This window comes from Ambystoma mexicanum, chromosome 3p (genome assembly GCF_040938575.1).
Source record: "Ambystoma mexicanum isolate Mex_15411 chromosome 3p, UKY_AmexF1_1, whole genome shotgun sequence".
Taxonomy (NCBI): Eukaryota; Metazoa; Chordata; class Amphibia; order Caudata; family Ambystomatidae; genus Ambystoma; species Ambystoma mexicanum.
This window is the reverse complement of record NC_090925.1, coordinates 199,200,395-199,225,258: the sequence shown is the minus strand read 5'-3', so window position 1 is coordinate 199,225,258 and position 24,864 is coordinate 199,200,395. Positions and strand designations below refer to the sequence as shown.

The following is a 24,864-nucleotide window of genomic DNA, read 5'->3' as shown; positions in this document are numbered from 1 at the left end:
GCGACCACCCTCGTCCCAGAAGCGGTCGGCATATACACCTGAAAGCCCTCTCTGACCATGCTCCCCTCAAACTTGCATTGGAACTGAACCCAACTCTACCCCCGACCAAACCCCCATGGAGATTAAACGACTTCCGCCTCAGGGATGTTACTGTGAAATCCCATATTTCTAGCCTTAACTAATTATTTCTGGGAGAATGATACTGGGGAACTAGTATTCAGAACTGTGTGGGACGCCGAAAAGGCCTTAAATCAGGGGAACAATAATAGAACAATAGGCTACCTTTGGGAGAGCTAGAAAGATTCAACAAGCTCTTTTTGAAGAGGAGGTCCGAGAGAGGGAGAAAGATCGCACACTGAAGGGGACCCGGCACTCGCTCCCAGATCTCTGGGTAGAAAAACAGGCATTGGAATTCCACCTTATGGAAAAAGCAGCCCATTCCATACTCCTCACAAAGCAGCATTATTACTCCAGGGGAAACAGGGCGAACAAACTTCTAGCTTCCAAATTACGAAAGACTATATAGGCACCATCAGAGATGGGAATGAGAAACAGGTGATTAATGAACATGGGAAACTGCAGAATAGGGAAGAATACTTTCGTGGGGTTTCAACCAAACATCTGGCCGATCATGCCCACACCTGAGAATTTGTTTCTTTATCGGCCGTCCCCCAGGTCCTTGTCAAGTTGAATGACCTGCTCGAATCATGTATAACCTCCCAAGAGGTTGCCCAAGCAATTCGCTCTCTCCCATTGGGGAAATCCCCCAGCCCTGACTGCTTCTCCAACACATTTTTCAAAACTTTGCTCGTATTCTGATCCAACAATTAACTAAGCTGTTCAAATCCTTCTTGGACACTGGGAAAGTGACCAATCACTCTACTCTTTTGAAGCCAGGCAAAGTTTGCTCCTTCTAGCGCCCCACAGCCCTCTTATACACAGATGCAAAATTATACAGTAAATCACTTGCTTCCAGGTTAAGTGAGGTTCTCCTGCACGCAATTAACAATGATCAGACAGGCTTTATCAAAAATAGGGGAGCTCATGACAATAATAGACGGGTAGTGGGCATTATCGCTTTGGGCCCCATGAATACTAGGGGGTCTGTTGATTCTCTGGCTAGATGCACACCTAACAAGGGCTACCGACAACTGTACATTGAGTTTACTGTGATGACGTGGATCTCAATCGTGTGATTCATTATTATTATTTTTTTCCCTTCTCAATTCCTTCTTCCATCGTTTGTTTTTTTGGGTTGTGGGGTTGCTGTATTTGGAAAAATGAAGTTTCGAGGTAGCGCTATTTCAATAGGTGAACATTTCATTAATAGCTTACAAATTTTGTAAAGGCAAAGATTCAAATTTGTGTGGTATTCCATTACCTGAACATTGCATTAGCAGCCTGGTAGGGGGTGCCAGCCAGCCAGCTGGCTAGGAACACTGGCTTGAACCACTGGCCTGCGCTCCATGCCGCCTGATGGCCGGCTCCCCACGCCACCATCTTCCCCCCACCCTCTGTCCCCCCTACCCCTCTTCACCCTCCACCCTTTCATAGCTAATTTCAGCGCTGCATCCGGCCCTTCACCTTGCCTTCCACAGGCCGCCATGGAAAGGGAAGACAGGGCTCCGTACAGAGCCCTGCCTTCCCTTTCCATGGTGGCCATCTTTGTAAAGTATCGTAAAGGATTTTCTTTCATTCGTTTTTTTACAATGGGGTTTCCTTCATGCACTTACCAGACTTCCAATTGACCAAAGTCTGAGTGAACCGCTAATTACAAGATGGAACAGAGATAATTGGACTAACACCAATTTATGAATACAAGTCACTAACAAAGTTTTATTCAAGAGGTGGACTTTGTTGAATTGTCCTTTGCCCATCCATAAGATCACCACTATACCCCTGACGAATTTCCGTAGAATTATCTAATAGTCTTGCAGGAAAGAAACACGTTGGGTCTTGTTTGAGTGAATGTGAGCGAGTGTAAATGAGGCATTGTGAGTCTCTTTGTTTACTAGGTTGTACGAGCAGTTCATGAATTAAGAACACAACTTGGGTGTTATGTACTTTGTTCTATTTTGTATTTATATTTGTTGATGTCGAGGTGATGTTTTGTATATAAAACTTGCTGTATGTTTAGTAATAATTTTTGGGCAAATTACTTTTTGTTTACAGGACAGTGACACTTCTAAATTCATTAAATTAGCATTGTCTTTATTTTAACATTGTGCGCAACATTGTTTATAAGTGAGTTATTTTCTAAATTTGATACTAGAAAATACGCAATTACTTCTTTTTTTGTATGATGAAATAATAAAGAAAATATTTAACAAGGTTTTGGGTTGGGGTAATTGTATTCTTTACCCTATTAACCGGTCTAGGTGATCTGCTTCACTAAATATTGACGCAAATCATATCAGCCCAAAGTCTGTTGTTTTTCACGTTCTGTCTATACAATACTAGGAATGACACTGTGGCTATTTCTTTCCTGCAATCCATTCTCTATGTTGTTAGAGGATTTTCAGGATACCCCTCATTAATATTCATGAGATAGATTTCCATACAATTGTTCTAAATGTATGCACATTTTGTCTCATGAATATGAATGAGGGATAGCCTGAAAACCCGTCAGGATTCCAACCCTGGTGGCCTGGAGTTGGACAACCCTGTAACAGACTAACATTTAGCAGGGTATGTGGCGTGGCAGGTAGCACAGCTATTATCTCTGGTAATAAAGTTACAAGAAACTATCTCATTATTCACACAACTAATATTATGAAGTTTAGTGGGTACAGTACAGCTAATAATATCCATAGAGAACAAGTAGCCAGTAAGAGTAACACACAAATCTAGCAGTGGAAACCTGAAGCCAGGCTTACCGGGCTGACCTTGGTTGCAAGCGGGTCAGAACTTGGTGGATGCACTTTTGTTGTCTGTGGTTTCTGGAAAGTGACCAGCTGCCTGTGGGCAGCATTTTAGGAATACAAGTCGGTTTGGATTTTGGGGGGCACGCGGCTCAGTGCTGATCGCTTGGAGGCACTCTGCAGGGGACACCTCTGGTTTCATGATTTCATAATCAGGTCATGCTGCTGGGGACCCACTGGCACAGACCACCTGGGTGATGCCAGGGCAGATTCCAAGCAGTATGGTTCGCGAGACAAACAGCTAAAATGTCCCCCCAACATATGCACTGCTCTCACACCCTACCCACCCCAAACCCCAGTGGGGCATAAAGGTCACAACTTCTCCAACCGTAGGGGCGCCCTGCAAAACTGTAGGCTTTTAGCATGTGAAAAGGTGCTGATTGCATGTGGGAGGGGCTTGCCAGGGGACACTGCAGGCCGGAGCACGCTGCCGTCCTTAGCTTTCGCTACCTGATGTGGGAGATTGATTAAAACCTGCCTCTGCAATACCCGCTTCCCCAGTTTGAGCCCCGGGCAGCTGCTCACTTCGCCCACTTCTATAAACGGCTCTAGCGGCTCTCCTCGGCAGAGGTGGACTGGGAACCAAAAGAGGCCTTGGAAATAATTTTCTAAGTGGTCCATATTGCACATTTCCAGGAAGCCCAACTATTTTCCTATGACAAAATTAGAAAATAAATAGGTTTCCACACAAAAGAGGCCCAGGGTGCGGAGGCCTACCAGGAAATCTCCAGAATTCCCTATAGGCCAGTCCACCCCTGCTCCTCGGGACAGCAGCTCACACGTGGCACCAGAGTTCCTCTCTTGCGTGAGATCTGGGGTAATTTCAAAATGACTTCCTTAGCCTAGGGGCGTTGGGGACACTAGAGCCAGGATGTCCACCCATAGCTCGCCTTGATTTAAGGGGGCTTCTAATTTTCCTAGTCAGCTGTGGCAGTCTCAGTTGCCAGATAAACCAATCCCAATTCATGGTTTGGTCTCAGACTCGGGATGCTTTGGTCGAGACTGGGTTCACAACTGACCCTACCAAGGAGGAGATGCACGCTATGGCATTGCTGCATGATAGAAGCCCTTCTGGAGAAGGGCTGCAAGGTCCTTCAGAGATTTACCACTGGGTATGAAATTGTTGGGTGTTGGGAGCTATTTAGCTCCTGCTTTTACCATAGGAAGGCCTAGTTAACTTAAAAACAAAAGTTACCATGAGCTACATTTGGATCCCAGGCTAACTTGTGCATTACAAACATGCACATGTGAAATTAACTTTGTTTGAGACTGAAAACAAAGATTAGGACGCCTCTTGGAAATATAGAAATGCAATGCATAATACCTAATTGACAGAAAGTTAAGGTGTGCAGCTCATGTGGAAGTTAGATTTGCCGTGCGCTGTGTACTCCAGGTTTCCCTGGGGTAGATCTTCCTTAATGGGTGTTGCCGGACACCCGGGAGCTGGTTTTCGCTCCTGCTTGTCGATTCATAATTCCGAACCCTGTACCGACCAACTTTTCGGTAGCTTTCTTTGCAATTGTGTCTGCAGGATTTGCCCTGTCTGCAGCTCATTCCCAGAAGAGCGCTTGTAAAGAAAGGGGCAAAGAAGCCGACAATATATATGCTGAAACTGGGGGTGGTCCTACCCTCTAGAATTTAAATCTTTGCTATGATTAAATGCAAGTAAATTAAAACCCTAGTCAACATATATCTGAATGGGATTTTAAAGATTTTTTTATTTAGCAAGCTGCATGTGAAAACACATCAACATTCAGAAAAATAGTAACAGCTTTTTATTATTTAGTTGGTTATTTTAGCTTTTTTGTCACAAATCACAACAAATCAACAGTGGGGTCCAAAGTGCAGGTACAAAAACAGCAATATTTCAAAGCATTGTGACTGTGCAAAAGCATGTAGACAACATCACTCTCCAATAAGTGGGAACATCATGAAAAACAATTCAATAAACAGAGTGTGAATGGGTTTTGTGAATGGAAGATTTAAGTGAAGGATCTCCTCTGCCCGGCTGAAACTATGACCTAGTGCTTGGTCACAGAGACAATATATATGCAGCATCTAAGCATTCACTCAAACAGGAGGCTGGCCTCGCAGCGCTTGGCATCATTATTCAAACTTTCTGGGCTTCCTCTTGCAGGGCTTCCCATCTGCACAAGGATATGGCTTCCATGGGAAAGTCAGGCATTGACAAACACTAGCGCTGTTGCTGGTCACGGCAAAGTCATGAATGTGGTCACATCGGTTTAACACGCTGTGCCTCGTATGACAAAGTTCAGCATTGGGTCCTTTGGATATATAGAGGAGTGATCAGTACGCAGCCCCTTGCACACAGGCACCCCTGTACCTCCAAAACCATTGCTTACTGTCATTTACCCTCTAAAATTGCACTTCTCCGACAATGACAAAGGTCATTGCTACACCCATTCTTACCAGAAATAAGAAAAATATCACGGTCGACAACCTTAGACCTTTTCCCAAACCTCTGCAGGCACCTGCATCTTACCTTCTAACCCTGAAGGTCTAGTAGAACTATATAACTATATAACAAACTGCTCAACAATGCCATAGGCTCCATCGCACCATTAAAAATGCGCAAGAGCAAACCAAGTGCACACCTAAACAGCTGGTTCACCCCAAAACTTAAAGACCTCAGGAAAGAGATAAGAAAACATGAAACCATATGGAAAAACAACCCATCCGCTACCAACAAAGAAGCCCTGCAAAAAATTACCACAACCTATAAAAGCGAAATCCTCACAGCAAAAAGTAACTCCTATAATGAAAGGATTGATAAAGCCAGTTCTAGTACCTGGGAACTCTTTACCATCCTTAGAGAACTTGAATCGCCCACTCCGCCCACAGATCTCTGTGTCAAGGATCAAACTTGGTGCACAAAAATCCAAGATGCTCTTGCCAACAAAATTATACTGCTCCAAAAGAAAATTACCAATAAAAAAACTATCCTTGCCATTGCAAGACAATCTCCAAAAACAATGCCCTAAAATTCCCACCTCAACTCAACGATTTCAATTCACCTCAGTAACAGTCCAAGAGGTAATTAGAATCATAGCATCCCTCAAACCATCTAACTGCCAGGGAGATTCCTGTCCAGCCACTGTCATTAAAGATGCAGCGAACCTCCTCACTCCCTTTATCACAACTCTTATCAATGCCTCCTTTCACACATGCACTGTACCTACCAACCTGAAGAATTCTTGGGTGTTACCGCTCCTAAAGAAACCCTCTTTCGATCCCAACATACCCACCAACTTTAGATCCATTACTACTGTCCCTTTTATGTTGAAGATCTTAGACAAAGCCGCCTACAACCAATTACAAAAGTTCTTAGAATCCAACAAGCTATTAGGCCTCCGTCAATCAGGCTTAAGGCCACAACATGGCACTGAAACTGTCTTGATTGACCTAAAGATACAAATAGATTACCTTAAAGACAAAGGAAACTCCGCCCTCCTGCTGTTGTTGGATTTATCTGCGGCTTTTGACCTGGTTGACCATGAAATCGCTGTAACCATCTCTCCTCTATGTTACACTTCTCATCAGAAGCCACGGATTGGATCAAATCCTTTCTAAGTAACAGGTCAATGAGAGTGACATCAGCGGCTGCAATACCGATCCCCATCACATGTGGAGTCCCACAAGGATCATAGTGTATCACCGACTATGTACAACGCATTTAGCAAACCATTTTGATGATTTGGATGTCACCTACACTAATTATGCGGATGACACCCAAATCCTCATCCCATTGACAGGTGACTATGCCAACGACCTAGCCCTGATTAACAAAATCTACCTTATCATTCAGGCATGGATGGCCACACACGGTCTCTGCCTGAATGATGAAAAAACTCCTCCTCGCCAAACCCAGTAACATCTCCAAACTTGGCAATCAATACCAATCTTTTATCATCGATGGCAACTCCATTAAATTTGCTAGCAAAGTAAAAAACACTGGGTTTTTACTCAGACTCCTCCCTTAATCTGAAGAAATAGGTCAGCGCCACTGCCTCGGCAAATGCATATACTTGCAAGCTCATTCGACCATGTAAACCCTTCCTCTCGAAAAAAAGTTGCATCACCTTGGCAAGAGACCTAGCCCTCTCAAAAAATCGACTATTGCAATGGATTATATCTTGGAGCCAACAACTCCATCATCAAAAAACTGCAAATCTTGCAGAATAACGCCCTCAGGACAGCTCTGTGTATCCCTCGCAGACAACATATATATCGGCCATTAGAAGGGACCACAATTGGCTCTCTATCAAAGAAAGAATTCAACTTAAAACTGCAACCCTAACCTAAAGATGCCTTAACAATACAGCCTCCCAGTACCTCGCCAATAAATTTGCCTTGAAACAATACGCTCGCATTACTAGATCAGCTAACTCAGGCCATCTACAAATTCCCAGATACAAACTCAAAAAGGTTGGAGGCACTAGCTTCCCGGTCCTTGCCGCCCAACTCTGGAACTCACTCCCTCCCAATTTTAGAACCAAGCAATCCTTCCGATGCTTTAGAAAGAATATGAAAAATTGGCTCATCACAAACGATGCCCCTCAGTAATATATCTGCCCCTCTTATGTATATTTGTAACAGCACATGCACTGACACTATAATGTGACGTGCACTATACTAGTTTGATTGCTCTAATAACGAATAATTCTGTCAATATGGTTGCACATGTTAGACATATATCTGCCTGTAACTCTGAACAAAGGCGCCACCCATTTGTATTTATATGCGATTCTGTTTGCCGCAATAGGCCTGTAACTGTGAATAACCCTCTTATATGTATATGTATTCATGTCAGATTATGTGTACCTTTATTTTTTCCAGTATTCTGTGTAACCAAGAAATTGCATTATCTTGTACTGTGCCCAGAAACCCCTGAGTGAGGCGCGCAATATAAATAAATAAACTAAACTAAACTAAACTTCTGGTTACTCGCTTGGAGGGGGAGGGGGGAGTGATACTAGAGAATTATTGCTCCAGCAATTAGAGCCTGAAGGCTTTTAATCAGTTTCCAGGGTGATCCAGCAAGACAAACAATAAATCAATGCGGCCTCTGCAAGGCCACGTCCCAGTTTAAGACGTTCAGTCGCACTAACATACCCCACCGCATGACCGATTCAGGTAACCCAACTCAACGCCAACAGAAGACGCCCATGAAAGAGAGACTGACTTGGGACAACCAACCAGGGAAAGTACCCTGGCAGCAGACAAGACGTAAATTAATGCCCAGTTCAGTGGCACACCTGGCAGCGCTGAAACAACCCAAATCAACCCAATCACAGGAAACGTGTGCACCACTGTGCAAAGACTGGAGCAAGCAGATGCACAAAAACACCACTGCAGAGGACCACCGGGAGGTTTCCCGGTGGGTCTCTGAATCGTGGGCCTCTTTTGTGCGTTTATCCATTTTATCTCCAAATGTTCCTACGGGAAATGGGTTGGGCTTGCTCACATTGTGCAATATGCGGCCACGGGAAAGGGGTTGGGCTTGCTCACATTGTGCAATATGTGGCCACGGGAAAGGGGATGGGCTTGCTCACATTGTGCAATATGTGGCCCCGGGAAAGGGGTTGGGCTTGCTCACATTGTGCAATATGTGGCCACGGGAAAGGGGTTGGGCTTGCTCACATTGTGCAATATGTGGCCACTTTGAAAAACATTTCCAGGGGCCTCTTTTGGTTTCTAGTTCACACCAGCTACCTGTAAGTGGTCCTGGTAGAAAAAAACAACCAGGAGTCCCAACAAGGAAAATCAATGTCGACACGAGTTGTCGCAAGGTGTCTGCAGTCATCCACTCAGGAACATGCTTTAAGGTGCTGCCAGCACATGGCTCCAAACTGACTCTACGATACATAAATATGAGGATTTTCACTCACAGCAACAACATGACCCTCAGTACTGTTTTTGTACCAGGACTCACTCACGGCTCACACTGGGTCACTCCGTGGCTGAATTGAACAATGTAGGTCACTATTCAGTGGTTAATGTTGACTGAGGACTAAGCCGCTAAAACCCCATAGTGATCTCGGTGTGCAACCAGTGAGTCTTAGGCACAGGGAAGTCCCATTTTCAAATGTGCAAGAAGGTGGCGGAAGAGTTGTTGAGAAACTCAATACATCTGAAATATTAGAAAAGGTGCCAGGGCCCACCTCATAGCTTCTGAGCAAAGCCCTCAAGAGAGAACAGCACATAACTTCAACTATCGAGAGCATCACAGCAGAGCCGACAGCAGCCACATATTGCTCGAATCATGGCCTCCAGGCAGGCTAGCACCATATCAAACTAGACAAGAGGTTTGAGAAAGGTGACAGCCTTCTCCACCCATGTCGTAATCCGAAGATCTAAAAATCAGACATGGAAGTGTTCCAGAACACAGTCAGGGGTGCACCAGCCAGCATAGAAGCACTGATCAATGTTGGTTATGATATCTTTAGGGCCTGTACACAATAGGCCCAACACACTTTTTTTGAGCACTCCCCACCTCTGCAAACAGTTTCTGAACTAAAAAGCTTAATTGGCCTGGCAAGCTATTGTAGCCGTTTAATCCAATATATAGCAACTATGACTGGACAAAAGCCCTCATCGACCTTCACTGGCTCCCACTGCATGCACAGATCACCGTCAAGTCTTGCTACATCATCTATAAGGCTGTTGCCCTAAAGTCACTGAGCTACCTCGCAGAAAAGCTCAGCATCTCCGGTGGACAGAGCACCAGCAGAAGCCAGGACACATGCAGACTTGAAATCTGCTGCTGCTAAAAGGAAAGACCAGAAAACAAGCCTTCTCTGCCTATGCCCCAAGAATAAGGCACCTCCTCCACATCGACAGACTCACCCCCACACTCATTCAGACCCACCCATTTAAGTTGTCTCTCCTCCTCAACACCTTGGCCATCAGGTCGCCCCTCTCCTCCCAGAGACCTGGTACAGCTGTACCCCTCTTCTGTCCCCCTCTGTATCCTACATCCTGCTGTATATCTGTTCTGTTGTTACCACTGAAAAGTGCTCTGTTATGCATCTGTAATGTTGTACACCTCTGAAAAGCGCTCTGTTGCTTCTTGAACCTAGCTCCGCGCTCAATAATAATAAAAGTGAACAAGAAATGGGAGTGGGGCAAAAGTCAACAAGTGTCATTCTGTCGACTCTAAGATCATGCTCCTCATCAACACAACCATTGAATACCTCAACATGGGAAGAGAATGAATATCCCGGTGCGTGCCAGTCTGCGTATTCTAGTTGCGGTCTATAAAAACACTGACAAAACAGCAGCATCATGATGTAGAACGGTATCAGGTAATAAAATTGCGGCAAAAATGTCGCTGGTAAAAAAAAAAAAAAGTTAAATAAATTGCTGCAAAAATGCTGTGGTTTCACCTGGTAAAGGTGTACCCCATTATACCATTTAAGGGGAGCGGGGGTTGCGGGGTTGTCCCCCGTGCCCCTTAAATGGTATAATGGGTCCAGGGGTGTCCCCTGCATCCTTTACATGATTGTGGCGGCAAAACCACAGCATTTTTGCCGCAATATTTTGTATTCACGGCCATTTTTGCTGCGATTTAAAGACATGGAACCTGTAGAACTTGCCCGAGAGACCAGATGTGCACAGAGCAATGTGACTCTAAAATTAAAAAAAGGGAGTCATAGCGGTGCTGTGAGCTGTCAAACTCTTTAGTATGGGAAAGCCTTCCAGGTGGTGGCAGCCTACATACCACTGCTTACTATAATGCAGGGGTATGCCCCAGTTCAACCCCCATATATTCACAAGGGCATGGCTTCTCCCTAGAATGGAACCCACAATATGATAACCTAGCAGACTTCTTGTGCAGGACACCACAGCAAGCCGCTGCCACTTAGGTTCAGTAAGCTCATCATACTGAAGCACACATGATGATGGAAGTCAAACCATCAACACCCAATGCTGGAACTAACAAAGATGAATGCTTGCAAGTAGTCCAGCAAGTGTTTGGGTCAGGAAAATGTAAAACATCCTTCAAGACAACACCCGCCGAACACCAAGTTCCAAAGGTAGACTGTCAGTTTTAACAATAATACGCTAGGAATTGTCTAAGTCAGAAGAGGAACTACTCCTGAAAGACACCATGACAGATCATCTAGATCATTGGATGGATGGTTGGATGGATGGATGGATGGATGGGATGGACCAGCACTTTTTAAGGTCAAACCTATCACCTCTAACAAGAGGCAGCATGGCGCTGAAACAAGCGGGCCTAGTGGAACCAAGCAGAAAGAGAAACAGGCACCCTCGCCCGCCCCCAATATCCGACTCACAGAGGGAATAGGAAAGACTTTACTTCACGGCAGAAGTCTTGAGGCCCTTCAAGCCCCTGCACAGTTGTTGGTAACGAGTTCCACACCCGTGCTGCCTGAAAAGAGAAAGAGTGTCCTCCCCATTCCACCAACCTAAATGTAGGAACCGAGAGTAAATTGATGGAGGCAAAGAGCAAACACTTCCCTGAAACATAACGGCAGACTTTAGAATTGAGGAACTCGGCCGATTGAAAATACAGTGCACGGTGCACAATGCACAGCGTCTTAAAAATCCTGCGATTCTCCACTGGCAGACAGCAAAGTGCTCGCAAAATTGGCAAGATGTGTTCTGGCAGCTGTATTTTGTGTTCTTTTGAAACGGCCGATAGCCACTTTTGACAGGCCAAGATAAAGGGCAGTGCAGTAATCAAGCTGGCTAGAGATGAATGCATTTACATTTTGAATTTTATGTGTAAAACTGAAAAATTCCAAAAGATATTTAAGGGACTACAGATGGAAAAAACAAACATACACTGGAAACTTGGGATATCTGGCTCTCGAACGACAAAGAGGAGTCAAGCCAGAAAATCAAATTCCTGACATTTTGCAGAGGCAAAGGACAGTGTCCTAACAACGAGGGTCAAAATTGAACTACCCATCCAGGTGCTTCAGTTTGCCCATAAATACCAACTCTCAGGCTGACTGAGAAAGCAGAACCAGTCCGCAACTCAGTCTTCTGAACATTAAACTTCAGTCTATTTTGGCACATTCAGATACTGACCTGCTCCAAACACAATTTCAACCTATCTCCTGAAGCTGAAAAATGAACTGCTCGTCATCGGCATAAAATGTAAAGCCGACCTCAATATATATGCCAGTGGTCTCATATGTTATGTTATGTTATGTTATTTTGCATTTATATAGCGCCTTATGTACCATTGGTATGATCTCAAGGCGCTGGTAGGTTGAACGCCCTCAGGAACTGAAGTTCATGTCAGTAGAGAGAGAGAGAGAGAGAGAGAGAGAGAGAGAGAGAGAGAGAGAGAGAGTCATAAGGTGCATGTGAGCACCGGATATGTGTGCAGCGGTGTTGCATTCCTGTGATAGCTGCTTCTTAGCGGTAGGTGTGGTGGTTGGGAGATCAAGAGTATGTGTTCGTTCAGGCAGGTTGTTATCCACACCGATTCTGGCTGCGTTAGGCCTGAGAAGAACGCCTAGGCTGGAGGGTGGGTAACCAGCTGTGTTTAGTTGGGATGATGGGTATGAGGCAAGTGATGGTATGAGAACAGCTATACTGAATGTGTCATATTATCGCTGTCTTCTAGTTGAGTGGTGGTGTAAAGAAGAGAGTAAGCGTGGAGATGTGATATGGTGGTTTATCTTAGGTGCTTGAGATCGAGCGTCCTCCAACCGTTCCATGCACTCCAAAAACGTTCCATGCACTCAAAAAAGTTCCATGCACTCTGTTTTATGCACTCCAACCATTCTATGCGCTCCAACCATTCTATGTACTTCGGTCGTTTTATGACCTTCAGATCGTTCCATGCTCTCGAATCATTTGTGTAAGTGTCCACTCCGTGCCCTCTATCTGTTCCGTGCATTCCATCCGTTGTATGTACTCGCTCAGTTCTAAGTACACTATCCGATCGATCAGATCTATGCATTCCTTCTAATCAATGACCTTCGTCCGATCTATACATGTTATCCCTTCATCATCCGGTCTGCTCATTTCCACGTTATTCGTTCTCTATGCATTGTCCATCCACCTCCTTGATCCGTTTCATACACCCAGTTTTACCCGTTCCATCCACCTACTTCATCCGTTCCACCCACTTCACCCGCTTCATCCACCTACTTCATCCGTTCCACCCACTTCACCCGCTTCATCCACATACTTCTTCCGTTCCACTCACTTCACCCGTTCCACCCACCTCACCCACTTCGCTGGTTCGACACACTTCACTGGTTCCACACACTTCACCGGTTCCACCCATTTCCTCCTTTCTATCCACATACTTTATCCGTTCTACTCACTTCACACTTCTTTCGTTCCATCCACTTCGCCCGTTCCATACACTCCACCCGTTCCATCAACATACTTCACCCGTTCCATCCACATACTTCACCCGTTCCATCCACATACTTCACCCGTTCCCCCCACATACTTCATTCGTTTCATATCCGCTTCAGATTAAAAATCAAAGGGCTTGAAGACGAGCCCTGCGGGACTCCACAGGAAATCGCTTTTGCACTAGATTCAAAAGTAGGGTAGATCTGTCAAGAGAAAAAGGAAGCAGACCACTTAAGGGTGCCATCTCTCACCCAGTAGCTACTTAATCTGGATAGAAGAATATTGTGGTCCACTGGGTCGAAGCTGCCAATAAAATAAGGACCCCAGCACCACCACCACGATAAACTGCCCATCTCAAGTCATCTTCTAAGGCCAAAACAACACATTCTGTACTATAGCCATGTCTTAAGTCCTGCCTGGCCCAAGCCCAGCCTTACCTGCGACTCTGCATGCAGATGCAATTCTTCTGCTGCAAGACTTGCCATTCATTTGCCGACATAAGGAAGAAAGGAAATGGGTCTTTAATTAGCACAACAAGACGGGTCGTTCCAAAGAGGATTTCTTCAGTAAAGGGGTCCCGGCAGCCTTTTTTTTAGAGTAGCTTGAACTGTTCCAGACTCAAAGGAGCTATTGAAAATATAACAGTTCCTGTCAAAAAGAGTGACCAGCTAGCCCATGGCCACCAGGGTCAGGTCACTTCAAAGGTCTTTCCAAAGGAAATAATAGTATGTTTCCCAGGCAATGAGAGAGTCTTGGAAGCCAAAGCCAAGTGCATAATGTGCCGAGATGTGGGTGCTAGTGATTTTCGCCTCCTCCTCATGTTCAGGGACCAGTAGCATTTGACCATAAGACGAGGCGAGCGTGGATTTCTGCTCATTCTCCAACGAAGGATATTGAATGATTGTGATAGAAATTGAGCTTGTTCACTTCACAGCTGCAGGTGATATTAAGAATTGCAGCAAGAGGAATCCCAAGTGAGCTCGAAACTGACTGTAGAGGAGGAGCCAAATGCCTCTACCGGAATTCCCGCCCCCATTCTTCCTATATGTTCGAAACCGGAAATTGCAACATGCACAATGCCAATAATGGTCCCTATACCACGAAGAGTCCTCGAAACAAGGTATTCATTGAGAAAACCCTATATGATGTACCCGCTGGAGAAAGGACAGTCTCTTAAGGGAGGTTCTGGAAGAAGTGTGAAGATGAATGAAAGAGAAGACTGGTGACGTCACATGAAGCAGAAATGACGCACCCATAAGAGATGCCAATGAAGAGAGTATATAGACCTTATAGAATCTGACGACGAAGTAGAGAATTGAGCAATATTTGATGCACGGAAAAAAGATTGCATGTGCGAAGAGCACTGAAGAAAATGCAAAAGTCGTTTTATACTTGTACAGATGTTGAAACGCAAGTAGACTAAGTAATCCTAAGGCTGGCTACACATAGTGAATAGACTGCAGGCGGTGCCACCATTATATATGTGTATAGGATCTGGATGTTCCACAACGTATTTTAGCAAACTAGGACCCCATGAACAGAAGAGCTGAAAGTGTGGCACAGTACAAGAAAACAGCTGACAACGACGGAAGATTCGAGAAAGGTTGTCTGGCTCAGTGTCAAGGGTTGGGGCAGCCAAGAAACTGGTTACCTATTCGAGAAGATACAATAAACGTGAGAAGCAAGACGGGCTCCTGTTGAGGTGTAATGGAAAAACACTAGAAGTGCTAGGTTTTATTTATTTAATAGTGTTAAATGAGAAGAAAGAGCTCAAAACACGGTCTCCTGTCACATGGTCAAGATGAAAATAGACTTTGGGCAAGCTACATCGAGACTTGAAGAGAAGACCATGCTCACATTCCCTTCTATTCTCAGGCACAGTGATACTTTGGAAGGCCAACTTCAAAGACAATTTGAATGGCAGACAGCAGGAGTGATGATGGATGATGGGCTAGTTGGGCGGGAAGGCATATCAAGCCAACCCACAAGCACCTGGGGTACCAGCTTGCATGCTGCTAGTGAGTAGAATATTCCAGAAGGGTACAGGCGTGCCAACCAATCGTAGGGGGCCACATAGCGAACAGCCCTATAGTTTGAAAGCCAATGAAACGTTGTGTATTTTATGACAGCGAAGATGACTTGCACTAGGGGTGGGCATAGTTGTCCACCTGACCTTGGAGACCCAATCACAATCCTATCCCCCATAGGAAGTATACTTAGATGTTCCCCTTATGCCTATCACAACCTCAAGTAGGTTTATTTATTTTGCCACATAGTAATACTTCACATATGACCAGTTTCGGCTATAAAAGTTATGTTTTTTATGAAATCCATTGAGACATGCTGTGGGACCTCCGTTGACGCCTGTTGTACTCCCTGTTTTAGACAATTGCAATTAAAAACAGTTATGTTTTTTCCAACTTCTTGAGTCGGTCTTATTATTGGTGCAAGAGTAAAATCTGCATCCCCATCCATCCCATTGAGCGCTGCCTCCCTTAAAAGACCTACGGGTTCATGACAATGGCCGAACTTTCCGATGCAGAAAGTGTAACAATTGTCAGAATCGCCCCGTGCTATCCCATGCGTATTGGGACCTAAAAAGCTTCATGCGCACTCTTAATAAAGTCATCAGGAAATCCTCAGAGTGGCAAAATAACCTTGACATGGACACATTCTGTTTCTTTCGGAACTACAAACAACGTCTCACATATCTACTCAGTGTTCACCAATCGCATAACTCATGGTCTGTTCCACTGGAATGACAATTCCCTCTCACAGCGATGGTCTCTGGAAGAACTGGACAAAAGGAAAATAATGACTGCATTAGCAGCAAAAGAGTATAGAAACAGGAGGGCGTCTTTGACAAATATTGTCATGTATGTGCAGTGTACTACATCATCAGAAGACACAGGATGCAGGTAAAACAGAGAAGCCAGCAGCTACAAAGAGTAGAAGTGCTTTATTTAAGTTTCAGGGCATAAGTTAGAAGAAGAGGGAGTGCATAGTCACATTCACCTCTCAGAAGGCTGTCCCATCCTGAATTCCTAACTGTCATCCATGAAACCTTGAGGGAACCAGGGTTCCACCACTAGTAAACATTCTATGGCTTGCATTGCACATGGCAATGCAAGCCCCACACTACAGTATGAGGAAAAAGAGAATCTATGGGAGGAAACTAGGGCAGAAACAGCCTTGAATGGTGAAATCTCATGAGTAGACGTCCAATAATGGAGGATGGGGAGGTCACGTGGCATATACAATCCTGATCCCACCAGTGGCACCTTCAAAGAATAAGCCAGAGAAGAACCTAAACAAGTTGGAGTCAAAGTCAATCCCAATGCCCTCAGCGAAGAACCGAGGTACAAGCTCTGCAAATGTGACTGCACACCACAAAGCTGAAAGACTATGGCCTAGGCAGATAGACAACATAGTTCACATGCGGGCAGGAGACCAGCCCATCCAGGGAAGATCGATGTAAAGGTATGTTGCATAATCATACAGTGCGTGTAACGCATCTACATCATTGCTCGCTCAAAAAAGGACTCATTTCTTGCACTCGAGCGGGAGAACCTTCACAGGCTAGACAACACAATAAATGCATGCGCTTTATCCATACCACACCATTGTATTACCATGCCGCGCTCCTCTCCATCCGCATGCCTCCTTAAATAAATCACAACAGGTTGGACTCCTGAGGGTAACTCACTTGTTCAGAGAGGTGGAGGGGTATGTAAAGGGACCCCAGAAGACGGTGTCAATGAAGTTTAGGGGCACCCTGAAGAGCTGGGAGCTTGAGAGGCCCACAAAGTCGTACTGGCAGAGTAGCAGGGTACGTTCCGTCAGCAAAGCGAGGCGCTCCTGGTCCTGGTTCCAGTGGGTCACCCTGGAGGGAACACAAAACATGAAGGAGAGAAGTGAAGGCACATGGTTGCTTTAATACCCCTTTTAATAAGCAGATTTGACACCTTCAGGGCTGCCAGGAGGCTTGATCTGAAGCAATTGGATTGTGCATGTGCGTCATGCCTGGCCTGGATTTCCAGAGGTGGGGAGTAACCAGAGGACCCACCATCTGCAGAGCTGCAGGGGTATGCTACCTTTGATCCCCGGGAACAGGGCTTTGTCATCGCGGCGCAGGTCTGTACACAACACCATTCGCATCTCTGAGAGCTGCACTGTTAGACTCCCCGTAGGGCATGGGGGCTAGGGGCAGGTAATGAATTTCCTCTGACCAGGTCTGTAAAGGCCCAATAGACCCACCACCCGGAAAGATCACATAAACACAACTATATGAAGCAGGCTACATACAGATCTACATTAAGGCCCGACCAGTGTACCTGCGACTGCCAAGACACCCGCCCTACCTTCATGGCAGCCCTCCACAGAGTCACCCTTACCATGGCAACTTTCCTCCCACTATTCCAATCCATCTCGCCTACCAACTAGCAGACCCTGCACTCTCCCTAGCCCTCCCTGAGGACTACACGAGCCGACAGAAACTGAAGCAGAGGTGGTGGTCTCGCCTTTATAGCAAAAACCCACCTGGGCTTCGGAGACACCACTCTCTCCAGTCTACCATCTGCCGAACTCCTACCAGTGAAATTCCCTTTAACAGCCACCCAAAATCATCCTATTACATCTTGTCTACCGCCCACTAGGCCCCCCAACCTCTTTCAAGGAAGACATCATAGGACTCTTAACGTCCAACGCAAAACTAGGCTCCCAAATTATACTTCTTGGAGACCTCAACCTCGGGTTCCAAGACCCCAATGATACCAACGCTCTAGCTCTTGAAAATGCCATATCCCAGCTCAGCTTTAAACATCAAATCACGGAGCCCACTCATGCTAAGGGACGCACCCTATATTGACTGTGTGACCTCAACTGCTCCATTAAAGTTCTCCAGAATTAACCTATAGCCTGGACAGACCACCACTACATATCCTTCGCCATTCAGGGGATCTCACCTCCGAGACCTACCATTGCCCCCCCACTACTTATTGCTAGGAACACCCCCAACATAACACTGCCTAATCTCCGTCCCCTAATGCAAAACATCTTGGACGATACTCATTTCAAAAACTTAGACCCCAATAACTTGGTCGACCTCTATAATAACACCTTAGAGTCAGCCTTGAACAGTATCGCTCCTCTCAAACTAATAAAAGCCAGACCTGCTGCCCACCTCAGCAACTGGTTCACACCAGAACTACAAATCTTAAGGCATGAAAAAAAGAGTGGCAGAATCTACCCGGCGTAAAGCACCTACCACTCACAACAAGGCACTGTTCACTATAGCAGCGGCTTCCTACAAAACTGCCATTCTTACCATTAAAAAAGAAATCTACAACAATAGAATCCTTAATGCCAAATCTAGGACCAAGGAGCTCTTCAGCATCCTAAGGGAATTAGAATCCCCAGCCCCACCTTCAGAAGATTGCACAAAAGATGCAGCGTGGTGTACCAGAATACAACAAGCCTTAGCAAACAAAATAGCCTCACTCCAAACCAAAATAGAAGCAACAAAAAAAACAGTGTCTCGAGCAGCTCACCCGATAAACATTCTCCCAGGACTCAAATCCCTCAGTGCCCACCATTTACATTCTCGCCGGTCACGCCCAAGTAAGTTGAAGACCTCATCAGAGGCTTTAAGGCTTCAAGATATCAAGGAGACACGTGCCCAGCCCCCATTATCAAGGAATGTGCTAAAGACTTGTCCCCATTCATTGCCACAATGATAAACTCTTCTTTTAAGGCCAGTCTTGTTCCAAACAACTTCAAGGAAGCCTGGGTCATGCCCCTCCTAAAAGAAAAAAAACTTAGACCCCAACATACCAACTATAGGCCAATCACAACCGTCGCCTTCCTCCCAAAGATTCTGGACAAAGTTGCATACCTGCATATCCAGAAACACCTGGAAGACAACAATCTCCTCAGTCTCCGACAATCTGGTTTTCGGCTAAGACATGGCACCAAGACCACCCTCTTAGATCTGAAAATACAGATGGACGAGGCGAAAGACAAAGGCAAAGTGGCCATGCTTCTCCTTTTAGACCTCTCTGCAGCATTCGACTTAGTCGATCACCAGATCCTCACTGAACATCTAACCACTGCAGCGGCCTGCTCTACTAATACATCCAACTGGAATAAATCATTTTTATTCAACCGCACCACCAGAGTCTTCTCACCTTCAGCCTCAGCTGCCCCAATCCCCAGCCATTGTGGGGTGCCCCAAGGCTCTTACGTCTCACTGATGCTTTACAACATATTCACGAAGCTCCTCTCGATAACATGGGTGTCATCTACACGAACTATGCAGATGACACCCAGGTTCTCATCACACTGTCAGGGTGCTATGATGCTGACTCCAAACTAATTAACAAAATCTACTCAGAAATTCAGGCATGGGTGGCTGCACATAGCCCCTGCCTTAATGACGAGAAAACTGAGTTCCTCATTGTCAGCACCCAGGCTTGCCTTAACAAACTGGAACCACGATATATGTCCTTGAACATTGATGGACACCCGATCAAAGTTGCGAAGGATCATTAAAGAAACAAGTAAGCTCCATTGCCTCATCAACAGCTTACACTAACAAGTTAATCAACGCCTGTAAATCATACCGGTCCCCCCATTAGCTGCATTACGTTAGCTAGAGCGCTAGCGCTCTCCAAATTAGACTACTGCAACATGCATTCCTTGGGCCCTCTGAACAGAATCTTAACAGACTCCCAAGTCCTATAAAACAACTCCTTAAGAATAGCATTATACATTCCTAGATCCAGCCACATTACCAGCATTAGACAAAAAGCCAACTGGCTCTCAGTGCGCAATAGAATCTCTCTCTGCGCCCTGGCTATCACCCACATACATATGGTCAACTCCGCTCCTAAATATCTTTCAGACAAGTTCTGCCTATACCAGCCAGCCCGACCCACCAGATCCTCCCAAACAGACCTACTCTCAGTTCCCAGATTTAACCTGAAAACTGCAGGTGGAGCTAGCAACCCCGTTCAAGCCATCAACCTCTGGAACCCTCCTTCAGTGCATTCAAAACCAGGGCTAAAACCTGGCTTACTGACAAGTCCAACATCTGAAGCCCCGGCTGCCAGTGGCCCTGTATCTTATCCGCACTATGCGGATTGTTTGCCTTTAACTGTTTCATAACTGCACTATCCTGATTGTTATGCCCTTGTCTGTATCTATCTGAAAGCCAAACCTCACTGTAACCTTGGTCGACCTACCTAATGTCTATGTATGCCTATTACTGTAACTTTGTTTCTGCAACATGTTAAGTTTTCCAGCGCCCAGTTACCTCAGGGTTAGGTGCGCGATACAAATAATAAACAAATACAACAATACAAATACATCTCCATATACATATCTCAGGGTAGGTGTATAACCTCTACAATCCATGTGGGGCAGGCTGTATATAATCTCAGATGCATGTCCGGTCTTTAACAAGGTCAATTTCCTCGTCTTCACATTAATGGTGCAGTTTCCCCATGGTCTTTCTCGCAGAATTTTTATAAATACATGTTGTGTGTTTGGGGGTAGGGGATTAGGGCGTGGGTAGCAGGCTGTGGCAGGGGCGCGGACCTTTATTATATAAAAAATACTGAGCAAAACATCTACAGGACAAATCCACGAGTAAAGTGCAAATGTGGAAATGGACCTCGTTTAAAACACGTACATCCGGAATGGGGGGGGGGGGTAATATGACCTCAAGATAGAGTCAGTCTGCCTCTTATAGGGCCCAGGAACAGGCTTGGTATTATTTCATGATAGGCCTGCAACTCATCATAGCAGCCCCGCCGTATGAGCGGCATGGCATTTTCTCTATACTGCCTAGGAACACATACTGCACGGTTTCAGGGTGTGTCTGCAAAGAAACCCTTCCCCAGCCTGTGTGTTGCAGAGATATACCACCTACAATGCCCAAGAGAGGCTCTACATGATCTCAGGGTCCAATATGCCCACTAGAATGTCTGGTGACAGCCCCTATGCCCTCTCAAGTTAAGTCTGAAAAGAAGCCTTCGCCACCATGAAAGCTGCATGGTTATACCACCTATAATGCCGGGAGCTGGCTGTAAATGATCTCATAGTAGATTCTCTACAATAACACCCTGAGCATTGACCAACTGCGAGAGCAGCATGGCTATTCATTTTAGGCTGTAGATTGTCTCAGTGTAGTTGTAATTGTTTATTTAAAAGGCGCTTTATACCCAGAGATTATCAAGCGCTTTGTGTCGTCTTGCTTCCAAGGCGAGCATGTTGCCCCTGAGCTATCCTCCCACCAGTGTGGCTCTACTTGCACAAGGTGGGGCGCCTTTATGGAGTAGGGAAGGCATTAAGGTGCCATGCTCATTCAAACCTCCCTCTATGGTGCTCTCCTAGGAGTGATAGCTGCTTGGGGTGAGATGGCGCGAATGTCCTTACTCTGTCAGGATCCACACACTCTGCACAGCCCCATCGTCAGCAGGGGACAGCAAGTTCGTCATATCCTTGATGGCTTGATCCAGCAGTGCGGCCTGCGGAAATAGAAAGAGAAGGAAAGGTAAGAGGTAAGAGGCGGTGCATTGAGTAGGCAGCATGGGCTAGGGGGACAATTAAGAGGTGGCGGGAGGGTGTGATGTGGGTACACTTCAGAGAGCCAGTATGACATGCATCTTTCTGCCTGCAAAGTAGTGCAGTGTGACAGGTTACACACAGCATGGAATGCTGGAGAGCAAACAGAGGGGGCGGACATGAGTGAGCGAGACATTGAGAGAGAGCACAGGGGGCATGTACGTTTGGCTACATTTCAATTTCTCCAGTCACCCATCACTGTCTCTCCAGGGGAGCTGATTTATGAATTTCCCAGGGGTTAGGGGGGGGAGGGGTTACAAATACAGGAAGTGACATCACTGGCAGTTATAGGACCGCAAATGTATGTAGTCGCCAACTTGGTGCAACGGCGCGCGGGGAGGGGGGAGGCGCACGCAGCACAGAACAGTGGAAACATTGGCTAGCATTTACTGCATATACTAAAGTCAAGTAAGAAAGATTTAAGCCTTCGAGTTGCATTCCAGTAGGCCATCACTGCCCCTACTCCACCCCTCTATAATCATCCAGGTTGTAGTAGCCCTCAAAAGGCAGAGCAACACAACTAGGATGGGAGAACGAAATGCCGTCCCATCCTGTGAGTGCGTCAAACGTCAGAGCAAAGACTGCGTGCGCCTCCTACCTTGGAGCACAATCTCACTAATTTGGTGCAAATCTCGCAAGTGGGAGCATGGGAATACCCTGCGTGTGTGTGGGCTGCAGACCCCGGATCACATGCTCACTTCTTCAGTGTGAAACTCTGGCCAAGGCTCTTTGGGCAAGCATTCAGGATGGGTCTCACACCTATAAACAGTGTGATATATTGAGTGGGCACCTCACTCCTTGGAGCATAGCGTCAACCGTTGCTGGTAATCTCACAACTGAATGTACAGTTTCACTCTTGGTCATCTCAGTGACCCCATGTATATTAATGGAGTCAGTCTCCCTTGCCAAGAGGGGTGCACAGATGTACAAATACACCAAACCCAAAACGATTTTTAGAAATTGAGGGACAGGCTTGTTTTGCATCTGTGCCTCCATTTCTAAAAATCTTTTGGGTTGGGTGTGCCTCTACATCTACATCTACATCTACATCTGTGCACCCCTCTTGCCAACAGGGGTGCACAGATGTACAAATTGCTTTGCATCTGTCCCACAATTTCTAAACATCGTTTTTCCCCGGCTTTTACCCGGGCTTTTACCCGAGCCACCAGAGAGAGACACAGTATGGATGGAACAAAGGGCCAGGGCCGGCCTTAAGGGCAGCTGCCGGGAGGGGCCACTTTTTTTTTTTTTTAAATCCTCCTCGCTCTGAGCCCTTGAAAGAAACCCCCGAGCCGGCATGGTGGGGGGACTAATGTCGCATTTTGCTGTTAAAGGCACCTGCCGTGACGGGTGCTCTTAACAGCAAAAGGCTGCCTGCCGCGCCTTCTCCCACGACGCCAGCTCGGGGGAGCCCTTGAAAGACTCCCCTGAGCTGATGTGGTGGGGGTATATAGCGCCCTCGGGGGCATGGCGCCCCGGGAGGTCGCCCGGCTCACCCCCCCCCCCCCAAGGCCGGCTCTGCAAAGGGCCATCCATATTGTGTCTCTTTTCTCCGGCCTCAGTCCTGACTTCATTCTGCCGGGGGGGCCCAGGCCCCACACCCCCCCGTACTCGGTGCCCCTGTGTCTATCCATGCACGCGCCTATCCCTCCTTAGTTGATTTATCCACTCACCCATTTCTGCTCTGTGAAGGAGCATCCTTGTGCCAAGGGTTATCCCACAGCTTGCACCCGACAGACATTGCATGCAAAGACGTGCAGACATATATAGAAACTGTACATCCCAGCCTGAAACTGAACAATGACAAGTAAACAAACTAGCGAGACTGAAGGGGGTCTCATTCAACACAGGGCCTCACCACACAATTCCCTCAAAGTTAGCAAACAAAGCTTTTGAAAATGGTAACCTTGATACAAACACTCGGCTACAAAAACAATACACATAATTTCATGTTATATTTGCCATGTGTTTGACCCTGCCTAGTTTTCAGCCAATTCTACTTCACTACAATATTACAGGCAATGAGTATTGATGAATGGGAATCGAAAAAAGCATTGGCTGAATAAAAAGGATACCGACGTTTGGAACATCTGTCAAAAAGAGAAATGTTTTTGGATGTTTGTGCAAGACATTAGAACCAGTAGGCTTAAATGAAAAGTGTGACTATTCACATCACTTTTGCTAAAAATAACTTTCAGTGCTTTCAATCAGCCCAAGCCTAAGAGCCATGTATCTACACCACAAAGAACCTAGAACTTATCACATCACCCCAGATCACCTCACTAGTGGAACGGAGTGAATTAGGAAGTCAAACACGTGCTTTGAGTTGATTTAATGAAAGGAATTTTGTTAATGTGAGTGCAGTAGGCCATTTCATTTAACAAAGGATCTGCCTGGTACTGAGCAGCCATCCTTTGAAGTTCACCGCTAGCTGATCCGCAGAGCAATTCACTATGGGTATGCAACCATGGAACTAAACGCGTGTACTGTTTGTTCTATGCGATTGTCTTTGTCTTGTAGGATGGGGCTATTTTATGCATGGCTGTATCAGCACAAGTTTGGTTGCTTCAAGGATGTAACAACCACACATAAGCGTGTCACGCTCACTGGGGGATCATACATGTGATGTGGTGGACATCCTTGTGCTACGTGTATTGTTAAGGAGTGAAGCTGAACAATGTTAAACTTGATGGCTGGATAAATTCCTATTTTGCCAAAATAGAGAAATCACAACACGTATTATTTTGATACCCAAAGGCAGGCCTGTTTCTTGGCCCGGGCAAGGTGGGCAGCTGCCCGGGGCGCAATAGCCGAGGGGGGCGCTATTGCCCGGGTCCCTGGAGCCTCTGGAGTGGATGAAATTCCTCACTTTGTGGGGCGGTGCATTGCTTTGGGGAAGGTTCCGCGGGTCACGTGCTGGCGCTGCCCCTTGCTACTATAATGTCAC

At 46.0% G+C, this 24,864-nt stretch overlaps 1 protein-coding gene across 1 annotated transcript in view; it reads right to left on the bottom strand.

Moving 5' to 3' along the window:
• Positions 1 to 24,864, bottom strand: part of LOC138580248 (tumor protein p63-regulated gene 1-like protein) — a 99,862-nt gene that overhangs the window by 17,175 nt on the left and 57,823 nt on the right. The window contains exons 2-3 of the mRNA XM_069650632.1: positions 21,729 to 21,820; positions 16,999 to 17,175 (exon numbers count right to left, since the gene is read on the bottom strand). Of these exons, the coding sequence (XP_069506733.1) occupies positions 16,999 to 17,175; positions 21,729 to 21,820 (269 nt within the window). The remainder of the gene's footprint in view (positions 1 to 16,998; positions 17,176 to 21,728; positions 21,821 to 24,864) is intronic.